Source organism: Ceratotherium simum, chromosome 25, assembly GCF_057802395.1.
Source record: "Ceratotherium simum simum isolate JZ-2026a chromosome 25, ASM5780239v1, whole genome shotgun sequence".
NCBI classification, from domain to species: Eukaryota; Metazoa; Chordata; class Mammalia; order Perissodactyla; family Rhinocerotidae; genus Ceratotherium; species Ceratotherium simum.
The window spans coordinates 17,491,694-17,517,637 of NC_141924.1; the positions used below are offsets into that span (position 1 = coordinate 17,491,694).

At 36.0% G+C, this 25,944-nt stretch overlaps 1 protein-coding gene across 5 annotated transcripts in view; it reads right to left on the minus strand.

The window, feature by feature from the left end:
• The window catches only part of RIC8B (RIC8 guanine nucleotide exchange factor B), a 101,749-nt gene that overhangs the window by 35,626 nt on the left and 40,179 nt on the right, over nucleotides 1-25,944 (minus strand). For all 5 annotated transcript variants that reach the window (XR_015556363.1, XR_001389844.2, XR_001389841.2 and 2 more), the window contains exons 4-7: nucleotides 19,162-19,256; nucleotides 8,934-9,162; nucleotides 8,093-8,188; nucleotides 2,697-2,841 (exon numbers count right to left, since the gene is read on the minus strand). Coding sequence is in view for 2 of the 5 variants with exons in the window: in XM_004418064.2 (XP_004418121.1) it covers nucleotides 2,697-2,841; nucleotides 8,093-8,188; nucleotides 8,934-9,162; nucleotides 19,162-19,256 (565 nt within the window). In the remaining 3 variants the exon portion in view is untranslated. The remainder of the gene's footprint in view (nucleotides 1-2,696; nucleotides 2,842-8,092; nucleotides 8,189-8,933; nucleotides 9,163-19,161; nucleotides 19,257-25,944) is intronic.

Below are 25,944 nucleotides of genomic sequence, written 5' to 3' on the forward strand. Positions count from 1 at the left end.
TTAAATAAACTAACCTATGATAATAGCTGAAGATAATTATTATGAGAGGAAATATGGCAGAATAGAAAGACAAGACTCAAATCTGGGCTTCAGCCCTATGCAACTGCGTGACCTTGGATAAATTACTAAAAGGCTCTCAAGTGCCAGGTTGCCTCATTTATGACACTAAAATAAATAATAATAATAATAATAATAATAATAGTAATAATATTCACCTTACAGAATTCTTATGAGAATTAAATGAGATGATGCATAGAACGTCCGGCACATGATACCTCAATACATAATAGCTGTGTTTATTATCGCTGTTATGATATTGATCCAATTATGTTGCTAATATACCGTCTTAACAGGAACTGAAGTGGTTAGATCAATCAGTCAGAAATGAAGTTGAAGAATTCAATGGATACAACTCAATAGCGTAAAAGCAAATAATTCAATTAAAAAATGGGCAAAGTACCAATGAATAGACATTTTTTCAAAGAAGACACACAAATGGCCAGCAGATATATGAAAAGGTGCTCAACACCACTAATCATCAGGGAAATGCAAATCAAAACCACAATGAGAGATCACCTCACACCTGTTAGGATGGCTTTTATCAAAAAGACAAGAGATAAGTGTTAGCAAGGGATGGGGTGAAAAGAGAACCTTTGTTCACTGTTGATGGGAATGTAAACTGGTGCAGCCACTATGGAAAACAGTATGCAGGTTCCTCAAAAATTAAAAATATAGCTACCATATGATCAAGTAATCCCACTTCTGAGTATATATTCAAAAGAAATCAGTATCCCCAAGAGATACCTGCACTCCTTTGTTCATTGCAGCATTATTCACAATAGCCAAGAAGTGGAAACAAGATGAGTGTCCACTGACAGATGAATGGATAAATGAGATGTGGTATATAAGGGAATATTGTATATTTTATAATTTCAGCCATGACAAAGAAGGAAATCCTGCTATTTGTGACAACAAGACCCTAGAGAACATTATTCTAAATGAATAAGCTGGACAAAGGCAAATACTGTATGATCTCACTTATATATGGAATCTAAAAAAACAAATTCAAACTTATAGAAACAGCGAGTAGAATGGTGGTTACCAGGGCTTGGGGGTGGGAGAAATGGGGAGATACTGGTCAAGGCTCCAAGCCTTCAGTTATAAGATGAATAAGTTTTGGGGATCTAACGTATAGCATGCTAACTATAGTTAATAATACTGTATTGTGCACTTGAAATTTGTTGTGAGTAGATCTTAAGCGTTCTCACTACAAAAAAAAAAAGGGTAACTACGTGAGGTGGTGGATGTATTAATTAACCTGACTGTAGTAATCATTTCACTATGTATATCAAATCATTATGTTGTATACTTTATATATATACAATTTTATTTGTCAATTATACCTCAATAAAGCTGAGGGGAAAAAAGAGAATTCAACTGACTTAAGATTTTGAGAAAAGTGAGTGAAGTTTTCCACCTCCAAATTATCTATCTCACAAAACTGGAGTACTTTAAAAAAGTGGAATATAAAATCTGCTTAGATAGGACTTTTATACTAGCACATTTATAAACTAGGAGATGAAGAAAGAAATAGGTAAGAATATCTGAATAACTTAGTAAAAATTCCTTGTTTGGAGAACTTGCCTTTTGCTGAGCAAATAGAACCCATACAATTTTAGGAAATATTTTTAATTATTAGATGTATCTCAGAAGACAATCACTTTATATACTTATAGAGTAGTATTTATTACATTGTAGTATAGTTATTTTTTAATTTCTCTCTACCTCTATCTCACCCTTATCTCAAGTGTAAGGGGTATATCTTAAGACTTCTTTTTTTTGCTGAGGAAAATTCACCCTGAGCTAACATCTGTGCCAATCTTCCTCTATACTGTACGTGGGACGCCACCACAGCATGGCTTGATGAGCAGTATGTAGGTCCCCACCTGGGATCCAAACCCGCAAGCCCTGGGCCGCCAAAGTAGAGTGCACAAACTTAACCACTGTGGCCCCTAATCTTCCTCTTTTTGCTTGAGGAAGATTAGCCCTGAGTTAACATCTGTTGCCAATCTTCCTCTATTTTGTATGTGGCTTGCCACCACAGCATGGCCGCTGATGAGTGGTGTAGGTCCATGCCCAGGAACCAAACCTGGGCAGCTGAAGCAGAGCACAGTGAACTTAACCACTAGGCCACAGGGCCAGACCCTATCTTAGACATTTTTATACTTCTATCCAGTGTATTATATAGCTCACATTCAATAAATATTGATTAAAGAACTTAGTGAAAAGAACCAAAACTCCTATAGCTTTAATTCCAAGAGGAATTAAAGGGGAACTAACCTGAGCCTTGGTATGGTTATCAAAACAGTAGCACCTGACTGACTTAGGCAGATTTTTCATAATGGCTCCAGGTCCTGACTCATCAAGATTAAGAAGTCTGGGTTAAGGATACTGAAGGGAAAGTTTAAATATGAGTATGTTTGGTAGTTTATGTGTCTGCATGTCTCAATGAATTCAGAAGCGTATAGAAAATGTTTTTAAATTATTAATTTTTAATATCTCCTCAGGTCCTCTAATAGAACAGACAGAGAGAAAACTCTGAAAAGAGTGGAATGAGATGGCCACTACTAACAGAAAGATTTCTCAAATTCCGCAAGAAAGATAAAAAAGTAGAGGGCAAAGAGAGTTTAACCTACCTCTCTCTTTGCAAAGGACAAAAAGGAATTCAGCAGCAATTTGCTTGACTCCAAGGTCAACATGTGTCATGAGGCGCACCAGCTTATTTCTCACAGTTGAGCCAACTTCAGGTCGATTTGTCACATCCCTCAATGGTGGTAAAACCTAATGGCACAAATGCAGAACCATCATCAATCATGAGTACTAGACAAAGTGAGGGTGGTACCACGCAACTGGTCAGTCTTGTAATGTCTACTGAGCTCAGTTTTATGAATGGAAAAAATGTTTTGAAAATAAATAGGTTTGCTTCCAAATAAAATAAAACTAAACAACAACAAAAAACAAACCTCAAATAATTTCATGCCTGTATTGAAATTTCATTTGAAGAGAAATATCTCTTCACTGTACCACCATGATATATTCAAATCCATTTCTGAGTTTTCATTCATCTCAGTACCTGGAATGCCTCTGCTTGCCTCTAAAAAAATTCATTTTAAAGTCTGGGTCAAGTTTCTCTTTCTTTCATGGAGACTTCCTTAATACCCTGACTCATATTGATTTTTCCCTTCTTTTAATTCCTGAGGCATTTTCAGTATTTAATTAAAAAACCTGTACTTACGTTTTCTAGTTGTTTTATTTTATAATAAAAAATGGCTATTAATTATTGAGTATTTCCTATGTGCTAGATGCTCTAATAGATGATATGCATACATTCTCCATAATCAATCCTCACAGTGACCTTGCAGAGGAGGTAGTAACATCATCATCATCCCTATTTTATAGATGGATCCTCAGAGGGCTTGGTTTGTCTGTTCGCTTGCTCACTCACTCACCCATCCATCGACCCAGACCCCTCCTCCTCTGGTTCTCCTCCTATCTCACAGGTTGCTTCATCTCAGCCTCTTTTGGCAATTCTCTTTTCTCCTCTTGTTTTCTAAGTGTTGGAATATTCAAGGGTTGAGCTCTTGGGCAACATTTCTTCACTATTTTCACTCACTCTATTGGTGATCTCATCTAGTTTTACGGCTTTATATGGCCTCTATATACTGCTAACTCCCTGAATTATATCTCCATCTTGATTTCTTCCCTGGCCTCTAGACTTTTATAAGCCTCTCAAATTTAGCATGTCCTAAACAGAACTCTTGATGTTTCCACCAAAGCTGTTCCTTCTGCAGTTTTCCATCTCACTAAATGGCAAGTCCATTCTTCCAACTGTTTAGTACAATAACCTTGGAAATATCCATGACTCCTCTCTTTCATACTCCACATCCAATCCATCAGCAAATTTTTTTGGCTCTACCTTTGAAATATATCCATAATCTAACCACTTCTCACTATCTCCTCTAGTATTACCAAAACCAAGCTACCAGTATTTCTCGCCTGGATTATTACCACAGCCTCCTAAGCGGTCCCTGCTTCCATCCTGGTCCTTCTATGATTTATTCTCTACATAGCAGCTAGGATGATCCTTTGAAAGTCAGATCATGTCATTTCCTGTTCTCAAAGTCCTCAAGTTATCATGGCTTCTCATCTTACTCATAGTAAAAGATGAGGTTCTTACAACTCCCTTAGGTTTCACATAATCCAGCTTCTGGCTACTTTTCTGACTTCATTTCTATTATACTCCTTGCTTACATCACTACAGCCACACAGACCTCCATGGAACTCCTTAAACACACCAAGCACTTTCCTGCCTCACGGTCTTTGCATTTGCTGCTCCTTCTGCCCAGAAACTTTTTCTAGAAACTTGCATGGCTCATTCCCTTACTTCCTTTGGGTTTCTGTTCAAATGTCATTTATAGGAAGACATTTCCTGACCACATTATATAACTAACCATTAGCATTCTCTTTTTTATCCCTCTCCCCAACTCTGCTTTAACCTTCCTCATAGCACTTATCACCACCTGACACAGTATACATTGATTTCTTTACTATCTGCCTTCTTCCACAAGAGTCAGTTCCATGGGGGCAGGGATTTCTCTCTGTTTTGTTTACTGCTCTCAGTGTCTGGCATATTACAGGTGTTCAATAAATATTTGCTGATTAAAGGAAGAATGAATTAACTCAAGTAACTTTTTAAAAGTGCATTCTGTAAGCTAGGCACTATGCTAGGAAATGTGGATAGACACAAAGTCAAATAATAATTTATAGTGCCACAGCCTTTATGTATATATTATTTTATTTAATCCATTCAACTGACTTTCTTCCTTCCCTCTGTCTCTTTCTATATTGAGTGCCTACCATGTATGAAGAGGTACTGGAGGCACTGGAGATACAGCTGTGAACAAAAATGGAAACTCAATCTCAGAAAATTGAGTAATCTACCCAAAGTGTTCACAGAATCCATACTTTTCAATATTTCTGGTAGGGTAGAGCACAGTGCTCTTTGTGCTCTATAGGCATAAAGTTATTGCACGATAAATTCTTATTATTTGATTCAGCCAACCATACTGAGTTTATTTCCTGTTTCTAGAAGAATGAGACATGTAACAAGTGACTTCATATAGTATGTGCCTAAGTTCCAGAGTAAAGAATCTATTAACAAAGGTTATCATACAAAAACTTTGTTAGCTATGTTTTTAGGGTTCCTTAAAACAAGTTTTTAAAAATGAAATTTTGTTGTTTTTACTGTTATATATCACTCCCAGATAAACTGCATACGTATAGACCCTTTCTATTTCCCCCTAAATACTACCTTCTAACAAATTTTTTCTTTTCTTTGGCAAATCTTGTCCAGTTCCTCTTTCAAACCCACAGAATTCTTCAAACCCACAGAATTCTCACCTCTTCTATAAGCCTCTCCAGACTAACCCAACCTGGGTCAGTAATTTCTACCATAGGTTCTCTTTCTACCTGCCCAAATACAGAATACTCAAGACCAATTTCCTTTGGGTATGCACGAGTTGGATTTAATCAGGTATCAACTATAGGACATAATAATTAATTAGTCATGGTTCCATTAACACTATCATCAAAGCCAATTATCTGTTATTTTAAGTTCTGCTTTTCTTGATCATCATAGTCTACAGCGCATTCTCCTCAGAAGGAAAGTTGATTTCTCAATTGTGTCTTGTATCTTTAGTTATCTTTTATTTGTCACGTCTCATCTCTTTATCTATACTATAGTGTTTCTTTGAGGATAAGGAGTGGGTCTCATAATCTTTTGAATCTATATAATGTGTGGCCCAAAGCCTTCATATAAAGAAGCTGTTTAACAAATAGGTTTTCTGTCTGTCCAGGTTAGAGATAGCAAAACCTAAACAGTTTAGTCGAAACTGGATCTCTTATATGAAAAAGCAAAAATATAGAAAACTTCAAAGTATTTTCATTTATTATTCTTCACCAAGTCTTTCTAGTCACGGTAGAGTGTCTTAAAATAATCAAACTTGGAAATTACCTTAATTTATTAATTAACTAGTTTATTTTGCTTAAATGATTACTCATGCTTTCATGGTACCTCTCTCTTCTTTCAATAGACTGTAAACTCCTCAAAGATAGAGTCCCTATGTTCCAATCTCTCCTTATCAGCAATATCTATTAAGGCACTCTACACATAGTGAAGTGCTTACTAAATCTTGACCACAGATGGGAAAAATGAACCTGGTTCATTTATTAGAGGAAATTCTATATGGCAATAAATGAGCAACGGGGTGAATGGTAGTACCATGTACTGATATGTGGAAAGAAGAGGAAGAAAGAGGGTGGGGGATGGGAAATCAAGAGATGAGTTTGAGAGATGTTAAACTTACGATACCTATTACGCATCCAAGGAGAGGAGATGAGTATGCAGTTGGTTACATATCTGGAGCTTAAGGGACAGGTCAGGGCTGGAGATATAAATTTGGGAGTCATGAGCCTATAGATGATTTTCAAAACCATGACTGCTAAATGAGATCACCAAGGGAGTGGAAATGGAGACAAAGACAATATTGCCTTGGGGCACTGCAAAGAAGAGGTTCCCTATTATGTCCTAGAAACCAAGTAAAGAAAATATTTCAAAAAGGAGGGAATACTCAATTACATCAAAATGCTATTGGGGAATTAAAAAAAAGATTTGATAACTATTAGATTTGGCAATATTGGGTTAATGACTTTTGATAAACACCTTTGCAGTGGGGTAGAAAGCATGAAAGCCTAATTACAGTTGGTTCAAGAGAGAATCAAAGGTGAGTAAAAAGAATAGAGATGGTGAGTATAGAAAAGTATTCTGAGGAACAGTGCATAAAGAAGAGCAAAGAAATGGGGAGGCAGCTGGAGAAGTGGGATTAAGGGAAGGTTTTTTTGTTTTTAAGATAGAAGATGTGTTTGGATGTGGACAGAAATGATCCAATGTGTTAAAAAACAAAAAACAAAAAACAAAAAAAAAAGATTAACCTAAGAAGAAAGAGAGGAAATAAATGCAGGAACAAAGTTCTTGATAAGGTGAGAGGGAAAGGGATCCAGGATACTAGTGCACAGGCTGGCCACAGAAGGAAACAGGGACAATTCATCCATTGTGATAGAGGGGGAGACAAAGGATATGGCGGTACAGACGCAGACAGACACTAGACGCAGTGGCGGAAAAATGTTTTCTTACCATGAACTCTAACTATTACCATCCTATTCCAAACTTTCATCACCAGCTCTCTTTTGGGCTGGACTCTTCCCATCTATTCACACTCCTCTCATCTATCCTACAATAGTAGCCAGAGTATCTTTAAATATAGATGAGGTCACATCACTCCCCTTTTCAAAATGGTCCAATGCTTTCCAATCTTATTTAGAAGAGAATCAAAAGTCCTAGACAACCTTATGTTATTTGGTTTACCTCTTTTACTTCATCTACCACTCTCCCTCCTTGCAGATTGTTGTCTAGCCTTCTTGCTTTTCTTTAAGCATACTAAAGCATTCTCTCATCTCAGGGACTTTGAACTTATTCTCTCTGGTACATTCCTATTCTAGAACATTCTCAGAGAATATCCTCTTTCAGACATTCTCAGAGATCCTTTTCGTACTTATCCAAATTTCCGCTCAAATGTCATTTCCTCACAGAGGCCCTCCTGTATTCCCCTAAGTCTCCTCTTTCCTTTCCCCTGTATCTTTCTTCAGAACACTTATCACCACTTGCCATTACATCATATATTTGTTTACTTTTTGTCCTCCAACTATAACGTAAACTCCACAAGGCAAAGACTTCATCTATCTTTCAGTGCTTAGAACACAGCACATAGTAGATCTCAATAAATATTTGTTGAATAAATGAATGAATAACAAAGAAATACACAAGATCACTTATTTCTGGATTAGGAAGATTTCAAAGATTGAAACTAACTCTTCTGAGTTTCTGACAGAAAACCTCACGAAAGAACTCAACTCATTAATTCTATGTTAAAAAAACACATATAAGATTAAGATGTAATATCCATTAAGCAGTTACCTGATCTTTGAGAAATTTTCTGATGTTTCGATGGGCTCGGGAACATTCTGTTAATAAGCTGAGAACCGGAGTTAGACCCTCTCTATAGCTGCTTCCCTAAAAAGAAAACCATACATGCTACATTAGTTTAATTTCTAATAGTATTGTTTTCCTCCATATAACTGAGCATAGTAATACTCCTTTTTTGAGGGGGAGACATTTTATGTTACCAAAGCTTTACAAACTATTTTAAAAATTATTTTCCCAACAATATTTCCATTTCATCAGTTAACTTTTCATGTTTACTAATGCTCATTTTTATTCTTTCTGGATTTTCCTACATTTTGTAGGGTCCTCACTGGCTTAGCCAATGGTCTTAAATGAGGCAAAAGTTTTGATGACCCACCCATACTACTTTGCTGCCTTTTAATATAGTTATCTGACAAAGCAAGTGACAGACCAGGAAAATAAGCAGCTCACAACAAATGAAAAGTTGACGATCTTTTTTCAAAAGATGTCTTTTAGGTATTATGGAACGTATTTATCATCAAGTTTTTTGGTGTGATAATTTCTACTCCTAGGACTTACAAAATACCTACATGGAAAAGTAATTAATTTTTCCTCAGCACTAGTCACAATTTTGGTGTTGCATCAACACAATTTTCAGCTTTAAACAAATAAATTCACTTGGTTTCAGTAATTTATCATATATTGCAATAAAATGCTTTCCAGAGTAAAATTATGTAAGACGTCAGCTATAAAAAAAAACTTAGATTAAAAAATCATGCCCAAATGTGATACGTATAGCACATTTACAATCTTTAGAAGCATCTTTCCAAGGCCTCCATTTTATCAGCCTTACCTTGTCTATCCTCTTCTCCATAAAACTGAGTAAAACATGAATGGCCTCCATATTCATACCATTGTATACCATGGTATTGTTTTTCAAAACTGTTTCTTTCTCAGCCGTTTTATCACTGGGCAGTTCATCTAGAGTTGTTGCCTCTTGGGCTGTTTCTTCATGGGTTAATGGACAAATGAGAACATCCAAACAAGAGACCGGAACATTGCTTAAAAGGTTGACTGCATTGCTGAAAAGCAATTTAAAAATACAATATTTTAATTTGATTGAATAGTCCTTTAAAATGTGCACATAATAGTAAGTTCCGAAGTGACTTTTAGGAGTCAATTAAAATTTTTCTTTTTCAAAATGAGCCTTTAATATTACTTGGCATTTACTGACTAAGAAACAGAAATAAAGAGAACTGTTTCAAACACACATGTAACAAATTAGAAAGAACAGATGTTAAATGGACACACAATCATATGATGTCATGTCACTTTCTGAAATGCTAAAATAGGAATTAGTGAGCTTTAACACCAGCTCTTTAATTTTATTATGATACAATGCTAGCTTTGCATTTTTTCCTTGGGGTTTAAATCCTTTTGTGAAGCCACTGGTGTTTTATTATTCCTTAGATTACAACATAAAGCATTTGAGAAGCTGTATATAAGCAGCTTATCACAGAGGCAACAACATTAAAAACCAAATATTGTAGGATTAAGTTTTGTTCTTCTAGATGGAGAAAATACAATTTTTAGATCATCCCATTTTTTGTAAGACATTTGCAGAAAATGAGTAATGGTGCTTATTCTCCCTCTCTCATCACGAAGTCTCTTTAAAAGAGGCCAACATAACAATTTTGAATCTCTATTTTCTAGGCCTTTCTGCTATGTAATAATGAATCTACGAGCCAGGGATGCACACCAGCAGGGGGAACCCAAACCTTGTATTTTTGGTATTCCCTAAAAATCTGGTTCTGTTGTTCAGTGTACAAGAGATGAAAATGCCACTAACAATTTAAAAATTAGACATGTCCTCAATTAATATATTTTCCTTCACGCATTATTTCATATTCTTTCATCTAAAAGGAGAGGCGGTGTTCTGTGCTAACTGGATCTTATAAGCCTGTGCCTCAGAACTTCCTGATAAACAACAATGGAAAGACAGGCATTACATTTCCTAGTGACAGAGAAGCAGATCTAAAAATAACCACATCCTGACTAAAAATAAACTCTTGCAAATGCAATCTAAAAGCCTAACCACTTGGAAACCAAGTTCAGGGCTTAATCTATCTGATGCTGCCTTAATTTAGACCATGGTAGTTCCTTTTAAGTTAGATTATAGTGACACCCTAAAAAATAAAACAAAATAAACAACAACAAAACAGAAATAAAATACAAAATTTTTTCTCTCCTTTAACCTGAAGTATGGTTCCATTTCCCCAAGAATGAATATTTCCTTTCTTTCTTTTTATATTATGGGAAAAAAATTTACAAGAAATCAAAGTTTAAAAATGAGACAATGCAGAATGAGTGATAATGTAAAGGGCATCAAAATATCGGAACCAAGAACAAAAATAATTCACCCAGTCCTATAAATGAATGGTTCCTGGTAAAATACAAGTTATTGGGTTGCCCCACTAAAAACCTACCATTCCCGCTGCTGCTGCTATTACTACTACTGCTGTTAAACAGAGTTCCTACTTCTGCTTATTTGTAAATAGTCACAACTGGTCCAAATATAATGATTTCCCCACAAACTTTCTTTATAAAATTTTTGCAAACAAACATCTGTAGTTCCTTATCTATAGTTAAAAATGTTTCGCTTCTGACTTAAGCATTTGGAAGCTGTTATTAAATATCATAGATTCGCTGGGGTTAAAAGAAAAAAAAACTAAAGAATTCTACCTTAGAATTACTTTCTAAAACTGTATAAGCCATTCTGAAATGTTAGGACTTCTTTTCAACACATAGGGCAATAGGCTCTGGAATCCATCGATAGTATGATTCTTTGAATCTACCAGAGAGACCACATTGAAAAGTTTAAGATGATGCATTTCATTACAAGAGAATGTTTTCCTTTAAATTCATTTAAAATAAGCAGTTTCAAGGAATTCAGTAAATTTAAGAAACAGAATGTAGAGTTTGATTTAACAAATATTTGAAGATTTTAGGCTTTTCAAGAAAAGTTCTCATTTTCTCATTTCTTATTAAACAACTGGGTTCCCAAACAACTACAAAATTAATTTTCTGGCTCACTGTGTTGGAGCTATTCTTTTTAAGTAAGGAAGGCCAGCTTTTTGAGCTCTGTCACTTCTCTGACAGTTTTATTTGTGGTAGAAGAGTGTATGAAATTCTCCAGCTACCAGGAAGTCAGTGACTATGCACAGATCCGCACAATGGTGTTTGCATTCCTACTCCAGGGGGTAGAAATACTGTGTATATTACTCTCCCCTTTTCAGCTTCCTAGAGATCATTAATCACTGGGACACGACATCCTCCTACTCATGCTCCCAGCCCCCTCCTGATATGCAGATCAAAAGCAAGGCCTATTTAGAGCTCCTTAATGCCCTGATTAAAGCCTTGCTAGTATGTGGGAGAGGGAAGGCAATCTAAAACCCAGTCCTGTATCAGTCACTGGACTAAACATAATTTAATACCAGATGACACTGAGGACCATGATAATGGTACATGCAGACCTACAGCTGTTAACAGATCTTCCCGGTCAAATGTATTTTCTCTATATTTGCGGTTCACGTATCTTTTTTCATGGCTGGAAAATCTACTTAAATGAACCTTAACATCTCCAAAAGATTTTCACTTGTAAATACCTAACTTTACTTGAACTCAATTCAGTAATTATTTATTAATTACTTGTACCAGGCATTATTTTAGGCAGGTATCATGAAGAAAATAGAGACAAATCCCTGACCTTATAGAGCTTATTTTCCCGCATGGAGAGAACAGTCAATGAAAAGTAAACAAAAAAATAAGTTAACTGAACAGCGTGCTAGAAGGTGATAAGGGGTCTGGAGGGAAAACCCAGGAGGGTAAGGTAGGACATGCGGGTTGCAATTCTGAATAGGGTGGTTAGGGCAGAGCTCACTGAGATGGTGTCATTTAAGCAAAGACTTGAAGTTAGAGAGTGAGCCATGTGACTATCTGAGGAAAGAGCATTCCAGAAGAAGAGCAAAGTCCCCAAGGTAGGAGCAGTGGCATGTTTGAAGAAATGCAAAGAGGCTGGTGTGGCTGAACTACCATACACAGGGAGAGGAGTAGGAGAGGAGATCAGACAGGTATGGGGGGGGCCAGATTGGTGTTGCAGGCTATTATAACTTTAGTTTTATTCTGAGTGAAATGGGGAGCCATTGCAGGGTTTTGCATGGTGATAAATAATCTTATGTTAAAAGGGTCACTCTGGCTACTGCATTGAGAACAGTTGGTAGTAAGACAAAGGTGAGGAGGATCAGTTAGGGAGTTACTATAATAATTCAGGTGAGTGAACAGGGTGATAACAGTGAAGTGGTTAGATCTGGATACATCTGGAAGGATTTCCTGACAGGCTAGTTGTAGAGTAGGAGAATCCAAGGTTCTAGCCTTAGTAAGTAGAAAGCTGGAGTTGCCATAAACTGAAATGGGAAACACAGCAGCAGAAGCAGCTTTTTAGGGGAAGATTAAGAGTTTAATTTTGGATATGTTAAGTTTGGGATGTCTATTAGACTTCCAAGTGGAGATATTAGTAGGAAGTTAGCGTAAGAGTCTGGAGCTCAGGGAGGGAGATCAGGATTAGAAATATAAACTGAGGAGTCATTAGCATGTAGATGGTATTCAAAGACAGAAAATTGAATTAGATCAGTAAGAGAATGAGTGTGGACTGAAAGGCTAGGAGGGCTGAGCCTGGGGCACTCCATTGTCCGGAGGCTGAGGAGTAGAGGAAGAAATTATAAGTAGTGAGGTAGGAGGAAAATTAAGATAGTATGTTATCTTTGAAGAAAGTATGTAAGTAAGAATGGAGTGATCACTTTGTCGAATTATGTGGACAGATCAGGTAAGATGACCACTGGATTTAGCAACACAGAAGTCACTAGTGACCTTAATAATTGCCATTCTGGTGGAGTAGTGAGATTAAAACCGTAGTAGAGAGAACAGTAGAAGAATCAGACAGTCGACACTTAGAGGAGTTTTGCGGCAAAGGGCAAGAGAGACTGGAGCAGCAGCAGCTAGGGAAGTGTCAAGAAAACTGTGGATAAGTTACAGATGGAAGGACCCCTGAATGCTGCTCTCAGCTAAGTATACCTTTTTAATCCACAGTGACCTCGTCATTGTTCTCTAAATGTGCCAGAGACATATTTCTCATGTCTGTATTTGTCCATGTTTTCTCCTGCCTACAACATTCTCATCAAGGCTAGTCCAAACCTCACTTCATTCTCAACAGATATTTACTATGCCTTGTGCTAGGTGCTAAGTATACAAAAATAAATAAAATATACTCCTTTTCCTAAGAGAAAAAAACATAACATAATTTGTAAAGCAATGGTTTGAATTCTAGGTTGCCTCTTAGTAAAAGTGTGTTGTGGGCAAATTACATGACCTCTTCTAGGCCTTGGTGACCTTATCTCTAAAGTAAATGGAAATAAATTTATCCCACCAGGTTAATGTGAGGACTAAATGAAAAAAGGCATGCAAAGTATTCTGCCTGGTACATAGTAAATGGCAACTATTAAGGAGCTTTTGAACAGCAGACAGGTTGCACTATAGGAGGGAATAGCAAAAATTTGGAGTAAGGAGAGACTATGGCATTCTGTGGGGAACCAAAAACGTCCTTAAGTCTAAAGCAAAGGACAAGGCCTCTAAAGGAGGGGCCTTAGTATGCAATAAGACCAGAAAGATGTGTGTATGTGTGTGTGGAGTGAGGTGGGCGGATTATAAAGGGGATTGCCATGATGAGATATATGTTTTGGCCAGATAGGTTACTGATAACCTGAAACCAGAGTTGTCCTGGGATAGAAGAAGGCAGAACCCAAGGAAATATAGATTTCCCAGATGAAGCTGCAGATCATTAATAATGCAGTGTGACAAAAGTAGTTTGCTCTTAATCATAAAGACAGAGGGGAACCACGAGAGGATTCTAAGCAGAGATCAGCTTATTGAGAAACGACTCTGCATGCAGTGGAAAGGATGGACCAATCTGTCAGGTTAGGTAAAACTTTCCCACAGGACTGAGCAGCTTGAGTTTAGAAGTGGAGAAAGAAAGTGGTCTGTCAGATCTGGGGTTGGGTGCTTGAATACTGGCAGGACGTGACAATGAGAGCGTAGAGAGAGGCTGAAATGATGAATCAATGCTTTAGAATGGAGAGGGAAGAAAGTAAACCTATAAGGGGGCTTACAGACAGGAGAAAAAGGAATCAGCAGTGTACCAGAGGTCTGGATGAGGATGGAGAACAGGTACAGTATGAGTGAGGAAGACTTTCCTCATCATGCTAGACCATAGTGAGCTTGTCCTTCAAATTCTATTAGCAATTATTACTTGGATAATTAATTCACTGGGAAACTATTCAAAAACTATCTTGTGATATCTCTTCTATTCTTATCTTGAATTGTTATTTAACTTTTCATAATATTTATGTCTTGTCTCTCCATTTAGACTCTATGTTCCTCCAGAGTATGCACCGTGGAGTCCTTCAAGCACCTAGCATGGTGCTTAGCTATACAGATCTTCCTTAACTTATGACAGCGTTACATCCCAATGAAAGATGATGAAAATATCGTTAAGTCGAAACTGCATTTAACACACCTAACCTACTGAAGATTATAGCTTAGCCTAGCCTGCCTTAAATGTGCTCAGAACATTTACATTAGCCTCCATTTGAGGAAAACCATCTAACACAAAGCCTATTTTCTAATAAAGTCCTGAATATCTTGTGTAGTTTATTGAATACTGTACTGAAAGTGAAAAACAGAATGGTTGCAAGTGTATCGGTTGTTTACCCCCATGATGGCATGGCTGCAGCTTGCTGCCACTGCCCAGCATCACCAGAGAATATCCTATCCTACTGCATACCACTAGCCTGGGAAAAGATAAAAATTCAAATTCGAAGTACGTTTTCTAATAAATGTGTATTGCTTTCCCACCATTATAAAGTTGAAAAATTGTTAAGTTGAACCATTGTTAAGTATGGGGACTGTCTATAGTTCAGAAAATACTGTTCACCTAGATAACTGTTATTCACAATGAGAATCAGGTTAAAGAGCTAAGAGCTTTAATGATAACAAAAAAATAAAAATAAAAAGATCTCCCTGATCTCTCCAAAGTAAACCCTCCTTTTTTCTGTATAACTACATAAGCTTGTTCATGTCTGACACAACACCCATCAAAACAACTGCACTTACCTACTTACGAGTCTGTTTTACCCCCCAGTTGGTGAGCCCTGGAGAGCCCTGAATACAGATTACACTGTATTCATCTTCGTTGCCCTATAGCTCAACACAGTGCCTACCACATAGTAAGTGCTCAGTTAACAAACATAAACTGAAATGAAATCATCCAATTTTCAAACATTTATTAAGTCTGCCATGTGTAAGACATGATGCTTAGCTAATGCTATGGTGGTAATCATTTTGCAGTTATGTAAGTGTATCAAATCAGCAAGTTGTACACCTTAAACTTAATGTTATATGTAAATTATGTCTGAATAAAGCTGAAAAAAAAAGAGATTATGCTTAGGATTGTAATGAGGTGTCATTAGGTACTAAACTGTCCCCTTCAATATATAAGATAAAATGAATTGGTCAGAGGAAAGAAACAACAACAAAAAAGCAGGGACGTAAGTACTTTTTAAAGACATACTGGCTCTTCTGGATGCCAAAAAGGGAAAAAAAAAGAAAAAAAGCACTTTGTAGATGCCAATGTACTGAGTGAAAGAAATTAGACTGAGAGGCTAAAAGAAATTAAATCAGATTTGGTCCTCCCCTCTCCTCTCTTCTCTAGTGTGTAGGCCATCCCCATCTTCACCCTTCTCTCTAAAATAAATCAAAACCACTGCCACATCCACAAGTAACTTTTTTTGGTTAAATGTTTATGCCTAAGATTATTGATTATAGACAAGAGGGCTAAAAATACTTTTAGGCAGATAGTAGAGAGGAACAGAATTAGGATGTCCTTTAACGTAGCAAAAAAGGCAGATCAACTTGTTACCATAAGAATAGACAAAAGGAAATAAAATAGAATAAACAGATTTTAGAAACTATCTAAGATACTTATTAGTAGAAATAAAGGTCAAGGTCAGCTGTCTTTGTGAGCCAACTCATTTTATCTCTGTGTCCATGTCTGCTTGATTTCTCTGGGCAAAAAAAAGACACTGTCTTACAGAGACAACACATCAGAAAAAACTGCTGCTAAGCCGGTTTTTTACTCACTCGTCTCCTGGAGCACCTTAATAGGCTCCCGACAAGCGTGTATCATAGAATATATCTGGCTTGAGAAAAACTTAAATTAACAGAAAACAGATTTCTCTACATGATCATAGGATATACATAGAAATAAGTTCCTAAACAAAATATCAAAATCAAGAAAAAAATTTTAAAAAAATCTGGAACTGAACATTGGATCTAAAAGCCAATATGCTTATTATAATAATAGTAATAGAAGTGGCACTGGCAGTAGCAGCTGCCCTGTTTACTGACAGCTTACTCGGTGCCAGGGACAGAGTGCTTTATTAATTTTTCATTTAATCATTATTACAACCCCTTGAGTTTGATGATAATGCATAACTGTTCACTATACTATCTGGGTTTACCTATGTCATTACATTTTTCCTTAAAACAAATCGAAGTGTCCAAAAAAAAAGCAAAAAACAAACTTAGAAAATAACTTAAAAAAATGGAATGAGATGTTACTTTGGAACGTTGTTGTTGTTTTAACTTTTACCTTAAATACACACATACAAACTGTTTTCAGGGTCACTACAAATGAGCAGAACTTAGAAGAAATTATAATTCTAGTAAGGTTCCTAAAATAGCCCTTTGAGGGGCCTGCCCGGTGGTGCAAGCAGTTAAATGCACACACTCCGATGCAGCGGCCCAGGGTTCACCGGTTCGGATCCTGGGTGTGCACCGACACTCTGCTTGTTGAGCCATGCTGTGGCAGCGTCCCACATAAAGTGGAGGAAGATGGGCACGGATGTTAGCTCAGGGCCAGTCTTCCTCAGGAAAAACAGGAGGATTGGCATCAGATGTTAGCTCAGGGCTGATCTTCCTCACACACACACACACAAATAATAATAATAAAATAAATAAATAAAACAGCCCTTTGAGGTTGGTGCAGTTTTCTCTGTATTTAAATAGATTAGCCTCGAGTCATTATTGCTCAAATGATACTAATCACTTTAATTCTGATTAAAGGGACATGCAGGGCCAATTCCAGATAAACTGTCAAGTCAGCAGCAACCTCAATCTCCCAGGAAAGCCTTTGAGAAATACTCCTAATCCTGTCTGTGGCTCTATGGATATCCCTTCTTATTTACAGTGTAGCTAACAGATATTTTATCAAAGCAACTTTTAAGATAAAAGCAAATTTAAAGAAAAATATCTTTAAAATTTATTTAAGAAAAATAAATATTTAAAGCAAAATCATCAGACAGGAAAATAAAGATATCTGATTATTTTTTTTTTAAATCTGGTTTTTAAAACCTCTATGCAGTTTTGCTTTCTTTTGACAAATGCTGGGTGCTCTGTTAAAATATTAAATTCATTCTTCATAGAAATCCTTAGCAATGTTTTTTTGTGACTAGTCTAACAATTCCTGTCAAAACACTTTCTCCTCACAGTCTTTTATGAATGCTATTTAACTTGTATTATCTGATTTCCAAAAAAAAAAAAATCAACTTACTCCTAGGCTTATAAACCCATTTTCTTTTAGTTTTAGTTTCTAGACTCCTAGTGTCTCTTGATTATGAGAGAAATAACAGTGAGTCAAAATGCTTAATAAAATCTTTTTAGAGGATATGATTTATTGCAGCTAATCTGATTATTTTTTAAAGGCACAGTCTCAAGATGAAAGGAACTTTTAATCTGTAGCTGCAGAAAAAATCATACTTTTTAATTGTGAAGAAAACGATCTTTTGAAGGCTTGTAGGGCAGAGTACATAAAGATAACCTACCAACAAACTCAGTACAATATCAAATAATAAATTGCTGACCATAACTAAAACAATATGGATTTGATAGAAAAATAATAATTAAGGGTATGTTTCATTTTACATTCTGGTTGTGCTTCTATAAAGTTTTATATAAGCCATATTTTGGAAAACAGAATACTGTAAATGCTCAAAAGGTAATTTCTACTATTAAGAAGAATTCAATTTTAAATTTATTTGTAAAGCAAAGTTTATGCCAAAGTTATTTGTTTGCAGATTTGAATTTATTTGAATTGCTTAAAATACCATTTGTATTCTTATAGACTAAAGCACCATGAGCAGTCTCATGTTAACGTCAGAAGTGTTACTACTAATCTGATATAAGATAAAAAGTAAGAGAACTAGAAAAATGCATTAATACTTATTCAGTTATTCTCAGAGAATAGTAAATTTTAACAGCAGTCCATTAATAGCTCTAACAGGCAAGTCAAAAACTTGAGCTTTTTTTTATATAGTAATACTTGAGAATGTGACCCAATTCTTATAATAAGTTTTTAAAATTTGATTTATATTGCTTAAGATACACTTTTTGGTAAATACTCTAATAATGAAATTAGTAAGAGTATTAGTTTAAGTGTAGTAATTAAAAGCAGGGTTCAAATCCAAGCTCTTTCACTTATTAGGGCTGTGTGATCTTGGAGAAATTGCTTGATCTTTCTGTGCCTCATTTTCATCATCTATTGAAAGGGAAAAACAGTAGTTTTTCCCTCAGAAGGTTGGTGTGATGATTAAAAGAAGTTAGCCTTTATAAAGCACTTAGCATAATGCCACACACAGTATTCAATAACTGAGTGGTATTATTATTATTGTTGTTCTGGGCTTTATTGTTGAAGGCAACAAATACCAAATTCTCTTCTCTTGTTGGGGCTCAATATAACAAAGTCAAAGGGGACAGAATGAAAACTTCTCATCAAGGCCTAGTAATGATTTCTGATTTACCTGATTTACTGCAATACTTTCATTTCCTTGTGCTTATAACAATTAAAATTAGATGCATAAAAAGAACAAGAACTGATGATGTCCTTCACTGATATCAATACAGAGGTTACCTACCTGTGCAGCTCTTCTGTCTTGTCTTCAGTTGGACCTACGATTAGTAAACAATGGCGAAGGACAGCTGCCATGACACGGAACTGATGAGAATCACTCTATGGCAAATAAAAAAAAGGAGAGGAAAAATTGGGGATTGAATGCCTTAGTGAAGGAGTCTGGTGCATTACTACATTGCTGGGAGTCATCTTATGGCCCTTCTGCCTCCCAAGAGTCATTCTTATACCATACATGGTAGAAGTCAGGATATTCTAGGAAGAATTTCCATGGCAATATTAAGTGAATAGTCACTGTCTCATATGGACAGCTACAATCACCTCCAGAAATGGCTGAAACCAGAAGTTGTCGATCTAGCCGCTTCCTTATGGTATGTCAGGCAAAGAGAGACGTGATCAGCACCCATGTATCACACACTGTTTTACTTTATCTTAAGATTCAATTCAACCAGGGATCTTTTCCATTTCTAGAAAGTTTAGACTCTTTTGTTTGACGGTATACTGTTCCAGTTTACTAATCATTATAAAAGTTCAAACAGATGTAATATTATCAGATATTTTAAGAGCGGGTTGTACATCCTTAATAAAAATGTCTAGCATCTCAACTTTCAAAAGCAATGGATTAAAATCTATAATCTATCAGCTTCATTTTAATTAATTTTCTTAATCTCCTCCTCCAAAGCTAGCAGCAAGTGATGGAAAACAAGTGATCTGAGTTTAATCTCCTATGTTTCCAATGTTTACTCATTGGTAGTGGTATTAAAGACACATAGTCAGAGAGAAGAAGACCAACAGTTGGAAATAAGCTAAGTTCTGAATAATCATTTGGTTTACCTCCTCATTTTTAGTGAGATCTTGGGTCACTACAATTTCTTTAATCATCTGCATCAAGATCATATTTCTCTTCTCCCAGATTTTTAGAAATTAAGAACACACATGAAATTAATGATAATTATGATAGAGATCCTGGATATGCTACACTTGAGGAAGGCTCCATTTACTTCAAAAGCTATTAAAAAATTTTTAAACTTTAGTATATACATAATTTATTTCAAGTCTATATAAAGTGAAATATATTCACATATTATACATAAATATCCTATAATCATATATATCTAACTCAGCCCTTCTAAGAAGAAGATGTCTCTTATAAAATCTAACAAATAATAGCAACACTTTCATTACTCATAATGCAGATGACACTCTTTTAAACACAACACCATCATGTGTAGATTTGGAAGAGATGAAGGCCTCAGTGGCATAATGGAAAAAGCACTGCATGTGAAGTCAGGAGTTTAAGCTGTGACCTTAGACAAGTCATATAGCTTCTCTGAGCCAAGTTTCCCCACATACATCTCCACAAACATGAGACTGTTAGGGTTATAAAAGGATTAAATTAAAGAAGAGGATGCACATGAAAGTGCTTAGTACTCTCAATGACACATGTGAAGGTGAGGGAGAAGGATGAGTGAGGAAGGAAATAAAAGGTAAGACTGATAGAGCTGAAATGAGTGATAAGGAAGTAACTGTGTGTTGGGGTGGGGGGAAGGAAATGAGGAAGAGGGACCAGTGGAATGCCAGAGACACTAAGAGTGGTAGAATACACTAAGAATGCTGTCCCATTCACCATCCATTTTCAAATGGCTGAATCAAAATTCCCTAATATGTAAATATATTTTTACTTACTCCAAATTACATGAAGCACACTGAAACACATGTGAAACTCATCCATTACTTAACTCTTAATAAGATCATATTTTCCTTGGTTTTGAAAATTAACTGGGAATGCACTTCCTTTTAAACTAGATTTTTCCTTATTCTAGCTAGCACAACTGTTCTCTTCTCATGCTGATGTTGACAAACCTCTTGCAAAACTATCCATTTTGGTCTTTCTATTACTTGCAACTGTAAACCAAAATCCTACTTCTTTCCGTCCCATTTCCTCCTGTCCTAATTTTCGTAACACCAATTCCCAAGTGGCACCCCATGTCTGCAATGCCCTCTTTTTACCCTAAAGTAAATCCACTAAATTCTATTTCTCTACTCAAAACAGTTACTGAAATCCCTGGATTGTTTGTCTCCATTCTTGGCATCACTGATTCCTTTTCATCCTCCAGGTCTCAGCTAAAATATCTTCTCAGAGAAGCCCCTTCCTTCACACCTTATCTAAGTAGATTCCTTCCTTCATTATTCTCTATCATTGTATCTTACTATGATTTCTTTTATGAGGTCATATTTTATAATTCCACATTTGTTTACATACTTGCATATATATTGCTTTCTCCACTAATCTATTACACTTACAATTTTAGAAGGCATGTGTTTAATAGGTGCTCAATCATTTTACATGTAAATGGTAAGTAAAACATACATAAACAAAAAAGTGCCCAAATCATAAGTTTACACCTAGATAAATTTTCATGAAATGAGCACATCCATATAAGCAACATGAAAATGATGCAATGCCAAGATTAAGAACCCCAGAATTCCCCTCATGGCCCTTTCAAATGACAATTTCTCACTCTTCCAGGGTAATCCTAACGTCTAACATCACGGGTTAGTGATTTTGCTGTCACTGAACTTCATATGAACAGAATCATAAAATATAGACCCTTTTGTGTCTGGTTGTGAGATTCATCCATGTTGTGTGTAGTCGCAGTTTGTTCATTTTCATTGCTTGAGAGCAGGCTATTCAAAGTGCAGTTTGTGGACCACCGCCGGTCCATACCCTGTTTGCCACTGACTGCAACGTAATGAGTACAGAAGGTGTGTGTGAGTATTTAGAAATTTTTAGAGTGGTTTGACACTGTGTGTAATATTGTATTATACGAGTTTCATTCTGACAGCTAGGGAAAAAGTATAGTCCTTCACCACAGTTAGGTTAAGAAAGCACTGCTGAATACAATGACTACATTACAATTAACTTATCCATCCTACTCTTGATGGACCCTTGGATTGTTTCCAGTTTGGGGCTATATTGAAGAGTCCTGCTATGAACATATTTTTTGACGTCATTTGGTATGCTGGGTCACAGGGCATATACATAAGTCAAGCTTTAGAAGGTACTGCCAAACAGTGTTTCCACGTATTTATATGAATTTACACTCCCACCAGTTGCTCTACATCTGCACCAACATTTGGTATTGTCAGCCTTTTTAATTTTAGTCATTCTCATGGGTGTGCAGTGGTCTTATGCTTTTATTATGCATTTTCCTGATGACTAATAAAGTTGCACACCCTTTCATACGTCTATCGGTCATTTGGTTAGCTCTTTTGTGAAATGCCTGTTCAAGCATTTTGCCTATTTTCCTATTAGGTTGACTGACTTTATTTGTATGGATTTGTAGGATTTTTAAATGTATTCTGAATAGAGTCCTTTATCATATATATGCATTGCAAATATCTTCTCCCATTTGGTGGCCTGCCTTTTTACTTTCTTCTCTCGATGAACTTTTTTTTTTTTTGGTGAGGAAGATTGGCCCTGAGCTAACTTCCGATGCCAATCCTCCTCTTTTTGCCAAGGAAGATTGGCCCTAGGCTACCATCTGTGCCCATCTTCCTCTACTTTATATGGGACGCCGCCACAGCATGGCTTGACAAGTGGTGCATCGGTGCACGCCCGGAATCCGAACCTGCGAACCCCGGGCCACCAAAGCAGAGCACGCACACTTAATCACTACACCACCAGGCTGGCCCCGATGAACTGATTTTAATGAAGACCAATTTGTCAATTTTTCCTTTCTGGTTTGATCTTTATTTTATCTTGTTTTAGAAATCTTTGCCTATTTAAGAAATTTCTGACTTAAGATAAAGTCATGAAGATAACCTTCTGTTTTCTTCTAAAAGCTTTATTATTTTATCTTTTATATTTAGACCTCTTATCCATCTCAAATTAATTTTTTGTGTATAATATAAGGTAGGGATTCAAATTCATTTTTTTCCATACAGCCATACAACTGTTTCAGAGCAATTTATTAAAAAGCCCATCTTTTTCCCTACTGCATGTCCATTTTAACTGTATCATAAATCAGTTGACTATGTATATGTAGATTTATTTCTTTATTCTATTCCATTAGCCTAGGTCTCAATAAATATTTGTTGAATGAGTAGTATCATTTAAGAAGTCTTACTTCACAAAGGTGAGAGTGGAAACTATTTCCTAGTGTTGGTTAGTTATTCTGCTGTGTGACTTTCCATAAGTAATTAAACTCTCTGATCTTTAGTGTCCTCACTTGTCAAATGGGTCATTGCTCCTATCTCACAAGGATGCTGAAAAGATTAAATATAACTGCTCTTTATAAAACATTATACAAACACAGTTCATACAACTGTCATTTACTTGCTTCATGATCTTAGTTTTGACATCTTTAGAGCATCAACAGCCTCTCCTCTGAAATCATACTATCTCTAAAGGTTGAGAAGGAAAAAAAGTCCCCTAAGGACAAATGAGAGAGAAAGCAAGCAGGCTTGTTGTGATAAAGGAAATCAAAATGAGATAATGGTAAAAGAGAGATAAAAACTTAGGAAATTCTTTGGGATCTCATTACATAGCCTTCACTTCCTAATTACAGATTCTACTACTGTACTGTCGCTTTTTTTCTCCTGTGCAAATTGTGGAAGATTTCACTTTTGTTTGGTAAAGGTATCAATTTCCTCACACCTGTTCATTCAGAACCTTCAATGGATCTAATCAATGCCTAGGAGAAAGTCTGAAGGGACAATACTTCACACCAACGAGTCCTAATACGGTTTTGTTATCCTAGGGTGGTTCTAATTACTTCAAGAAGGTTTAGGAAACTTGTCCTAATAAAAATTTGATTTCAATTCTATAAAAAATGAAACATACACACAGACACCTACACATGCTCAAACGCATGCACGCTTACCTAGAAATATAGCTATACTTCAGGTAGCACTTCACCCTAAGTTTTACCCTAGCCCTTTTGCTCACCTCTGCCATAGTTATTTGTCCTACTAAATTGCATAAGTTCAAAAATATCTGTCTCCTTACAGGCAAAGATTATGTGGTTAACCTCCACATCTTTTGCATCTAACATGGTGCTGGGCATAAAATAATAAATGCTTTTTTGAATTAACTTACAAAATGAGATATAAATGTCATAAAATAGAGTGCTATAACTCAAAAAACTCTAGAAATCTGCTGTTCTAAACAATGTTGTTACATAATTTAGACTTCTAGAGAATATTTCAATAGCTTTGAAAATTTACATAATTTAGACTTCTAGAGAATATTTCAATAGCTTTGAAAATTTAAAAGGTGTCATAAACTTTCCTTCCTCCCTGCCAACTTTGGGCTATTTCTCCTATATATTTCTGCTATAGAGGTATCAAACTATATCACATCTTATTTTTCATTAAACAAATATTTACTGAATGCCTACTCTGTGCTAGGTATGTTGCTTAGCAGAAAGACTATGCCATTGAGGTCAGACATACCCCCAAAGAGCTAGAATATGGCATTTGAAGCAGCTGTGCGTTGCTGAGGTGATTCTTTTTTATTTTCAAACATATAGAAAATATAGAGAAGAACAGTAAATAATGTAACAAAGTTGTATATCCACCTGTGTTTATATGTCTGATTTTCCTACTAGACTGTTAGACAGTGATGCTTTATCTTGCATCTTGTGTGCCTAACACAGAATTTGGCAGATATTGGGTATTCAATAAATGTTTGTTGAAAAAATGATTTAGAAAAAAACATGGCACAGCTTGAAGCTTTATTTTTATTTAATTAATATCACATACTTTTTCACATTTCCTTCAAAGTCTCTAAAATAATCATGGAACTAACCTCTTCTGTTACAATGTGACATTCTCAATTAACTTCTGTGGACACTCACTGTTTTATCTCACTCAAATAGCATCCTCTCACTACTCAGATACTTGTACTACTTCTCTGTTTGCACTTGGTTGTACTTGTACTACTTCTCTGTTTGCACTTGGTTGTCTGGCTCTAACATGTCTGTTGGTCCTTGTATCTTCTCATTACACTGCAGTGATACCCAGGAAACACTGCAGAAGGGAATGTGTGCTAAGTAAGGGATCTCTAGAACAACACTTGTCCTCCATCAACAGAGAGATTTAGCAAAGTGTTAATGCAGGAGGAAGACAAGCCCATTTCAATTAACTTTTCTAGAATTGACTTCAGATCCTGCTAAAGGAATCATCTAACCTTCTTAAACATACTGTCTTTAGGAAAGGGAAGAAAGAGAATGGGAAGGAGGGAGCAAGACAGACTGACACCTCATGTGGAAATAAAACCAGTTATATTTCCTACTGAATGGAAAGGAACCTCCAAGTTAATCTCTGATATCATCAGCAGGCAGGCAGGAATCTAACAGTGAGGCATGAACCTAAAATGAACAAATGAGACTAATTTGCTAAACCTCAAGAAAAATCTAGTCATTAATTTTCTGTTTTTGGTGAGTTGTAAATGAACAGTCATAAAAATACCTACTAAAACAGTTAAAACCAAAACCAAAGATCTATATTTTCTGTAATGGTTGAGCTGTGAAATCGGTAAAGATTTTAAAAGTAAAATGCTCAGAGTTTGAAAAGGTATAAACCAGTACTATTCTTCTGTAGGTCAATTTCGCAATACATATCAAAAAACCTTAAAGTTTTGAAAAACTCGTTGGCCCACCAATTTCAGGAATTTATCTACAATGATTTTACAACAAAAAAATTCACTCTATTACTATTTAAAATAGCAAACAATTTCAAACAGTGTGAATGCCTATACACAGGGGATTTGTTCAAGATTGATAAA